Genomic DNA, 3395 nt, shown 5'->3' on the forward strand with positions numbered 1-3395 from the left:
GTGTGCTGTGTTCAGGCATGCTCTCCAGCAAACCTCTAAAACAGAGGGACAAGTTTTTGTTTTATTTCTGTCCTACCCATGTGCGCACACATTGATGCATGGGCACAAACACTTTCTCTCTAAATTTATTCAAGCTTTATTTAATCTTCAGGACAAGGCAGTTAGCAGTAAGTCAGTGACAGGAGAAGCTCAGTCTGAGGCTGTTTTGTAATTAGTTAATTTAGTCTTCTGATTATAAACATTGGGGTGATGCTTAATCTAGGGCTTTCAAAATTGATTTTCAAATAAATAATCGATGAAGCAACTTTGGATCAATCCTCAATATAGTTTTCATTAAAACAAGCCACACCCACTTTCGGCACACCCCGCCCATTTCCGGATTAAGCCCCGCCCATTGGTAGAATAGAGAGGAATTTCTGTTTGCAGGTCTGAACGCACGTTGCTCAGTCATGATGACTGAGACAAAATCTGCAGTGATGTTGATTGAATCGCTGGGATGAACGAATCATCAAAGGCCATACAGTTATTTATATGGGGTGCAAAACAAAGTTTACAATTAGGTCAAACAAGAGTTGACTTTCACAGGTTATTTTTTTGGACTGCAAATTACGCCGTAACAAGACACAATGAGACAAGGTAAGTAAATGTACTTTGACAATTGCAGTACCAACTGTCACCACAAGACATTGTGGACATACTTGATGGGAGGTTGTGTGATATCATTACTCATGAAAGTTACAATGTACCAAAAAATATTCAGTTGATCTTTAGGGGATGTAAATGTGATAAGACTGCTGGGGGGTGAATAGTTACCTTTGCTTGCAGAACGCCAGAATTAATATTCTGCTTTTCTTTTCACTTTGCTTTGCCACCGGTCATTTTCAAAAAGAAGTCTTGGAGAGCGACACAAGACGATACAATCTTTCAAACGTCTTGGGTGAAGGAGCATTTGGCAAAGTTTTTGCAGCTGTAACACAGACCACAGAGGAGAAGGTGGTCCTAAAGCTGATGAAGCACAACAGCTACTCAACAAGAGAGGTAAGTCTTCCAACTCTTTGGGGCAAAAACGCCTTTTGCTGACTTAGATACAGTTTTGTCTTTGGTGAGGTAAAAAGCTGGTACCAGAATAAATGTCTCAACCATGTCGTCTCTTGATCCTCTCTACAGATCGCCATGCTGGAGGCAGTGAACGTCCTTGACCTGGACAAGAAAAACATTGTCAGGTACATTGAGAGGTTTACCAGCAAAGGACACACCTATCTGGCATTTGAGAGGCTGGATAAGAGCTTGGTGGACTTTTTATGTGATGAAAGACAAAAGCCACTAACGCCGAGTGAAATTCGGCCTTTAGCCCAGCAGGTAAAAGCTGTTTTGAATGACTCGATTCACCAATACTGGGAATATGGAGGTCAGTGGTAACTTGAACTATATATGCTTCCCTTTATTTCCTACAGTTGCTGACAGCATTGGACGCCCTACATTCCATTGGTGTCATTCATGCTGACCTGAAGTTGGACAATGTGATGTTGGTGAACCAGAAAGAGAAGCCTTTTACGTTGAAGCTCATCGATTTTGGTTTGTCCCTCCGAAAATCTGAGCTGGCAAGTAAACAAGGCTGGACAATGCAGGCAAAGGGAATACGGTAAGATCAATCTTGGAAGCCCCTCTTTTAAAATCTTTGCTGCACAGCTGTTAATCGATTAGAAGTTGTGCAAAATCTGAATTTCCCTTCAACATCTCACTTCTTTTCTACCAACAGTGCACCTGAAATCGTTCTGGGCCAACCAGTAACTGAGGCCATTGATATGTGGAGTATGGGCTGTCTTCTTGTGGAGTTGTACACAAGAAGATGCCTGTTTATGAACGATATATACCAGATGGTGAGTAACAGAAGATAACCTTCTTACACAATACTGCATACAAACATCCAAACTCATCCAGGGATGTGAAGCAGGACCAGGATCTGGGCTAATGAGATTATTATTTATTGTTCCTCCAGATGAGAGAGATGGTCAAACTCTTTGGCCAGCCACCTGACCACCTCCTGGATGCTGGCAAATACACCCACAAATACTTCACCAAGAGCATATACTATACACCAAAATGGAGGCTGAAGGTAAATGATCTTGTTCTTGTTTTCTAGATGTTTTCAATTACATAGCAACTCTCTAAAATCCCATTTGAGGAGAAAATATCTAATACGGTGTTTTTGTTGCTGTAGACCCCAAAGGAGTACACGCAGGCGACTGGCAGTACACCTATGAGAAGCAAGACCTTTATCCATTCCCTGGAGGAGCTGCTGACAGTAAGTAGTCCATTTGCAGTCGTACCAGTTTGCTCTGCTGCTGAGAGAGAAGGATCCCGATTAATAGAATTTTTTGCGAATTCAGTTCCTCACAGAGACAGAGAGCTCAGCCATGCTGGAGGATCGAGCAGCATTTGTGAACCTCCTGAAGCTTCTTTTTCAAATGGACCCTGAGAAGAGGATCTCACCAGAGGAGGCCCTGAAGCACCCGTTCATCACAATGGTCCATCTGAGTACCTACAAGGACGATGACTTGTAGTAAGTAACTTTTGTTGCCTTCAGCAGGACTGGGTAGACCCCTGAGTCGATGAAGTCAATAACTGACTCTGTCCCTGTCATGGTTTTTTTTTTTCCAGTGTGAAAGACTGTGTTCAGAAAATGCAGTTGATTTCAACGAGCAACGCTGAAGAATCGGATGCTGAAGGTGCTATTCCTCACCCCAATTCTGGAGGAGCTCTCAGTCAAATGTCCTTGACGGAGAAATCAGCTGCCAGCCAGGATGCAGCCAGGGGTCCAGCTGAGGAGATGACTCGCGTCAAACCTCAACCTCAACATGTAAAACGGAAGAAATTTCTGCCGATACGAATATATTGTTGCCTCAGGAACTTATGGAGAAACATAGCTCACAGGAGGAACAGAATCACTCCCACATGACAATCCCAAGCCAGTTTTTCTCCTGAGTTAAGTATCAACAGAAATCCAAGTCCAGTTCTTGTTTACTGTCTTGATGGCAGTTTCCTCATGCAGTTTGTCTTTGAGGACTTGCAAGCTTCGTGGAGAGCTTGTTCCCATCCAATCCCATCACTACATTTTGGAGAAACTCAAAAGTGTATTCGAGGATGCAGGGGGACATAGGAGGGTTGGGGGCTGGCCTCCTTGATGCTGATCAGACTGGGTGCCCTGACCATGGGCTACCGGCTGGGGGTCCCGTCGTGCACGATGGGCCTGGGCCCTCCCTGCCCTCACACGGCGGGGTGGTGGACCCTCTTTCCGGATCTCCGTAAAGTGCCCCTTGGTGCTCCGGTTTGACCCCTGAACCAGGTAGGCTAGACTCCCTGTCAGCTGGTTGCGGTGGTGATGGGGGTGGCCA

General features: G+C 44.6%; 1 protein-coding gene across 2 annotated transcripts; it reads left to right on the forward strand.

The window, feature by feature from the left end:
* Positions 1-284: 284 nt before the first annotated feature.
* On the forward strand, positions 285-3395 carry LOC147250621 (homeodomain-interacting protein kinase 2-like). Of its 2 annotated transcripts, none has more exons than XM_086222795.1 (9): positions 285-636; positions 890-1038; positions 1168-1359; positions 1455-1642; positions 1760-1880; positions 2000-2116; positions 2222-2305; positions 2391-2563; positions 2662-3395. In XM_086222795.1, the coding sequence occupies exons 1-9, from the start codon at positions 627-629 to the stop codon at positions 2957-2959; spliced, it is 1332 nt and encodes a 443-aa protein (XP_086078921.1). In that variant the 5' UTR covers positions 285-626; the 3' UTR covers positions 2960-3395. The 2 variants fall into 2 exon arrangements, with proteins under 2 accessions (XP_086078921.1, XP_086078922.1); XM_086222796.1 differs by having other exon boundaries at positions 893-1038.

This window comes from Aulostomus chinensis, chromosome 13 (assembly GCF_037954235.1).
Source record: "Aulostomus chinensis isolate RoL2024-O1b breed Wild chromosome 13, RoL_Achi_v1.0, whole genome shotgun sequence".
Taxonomy (NCBI): domain Eukaryota; kingdom Metazoa; phylum Chordata; class Actinopteri; order Syngnathiformes; family Aulostomidae; genus Aulostomus; species Aulostomus chinensis.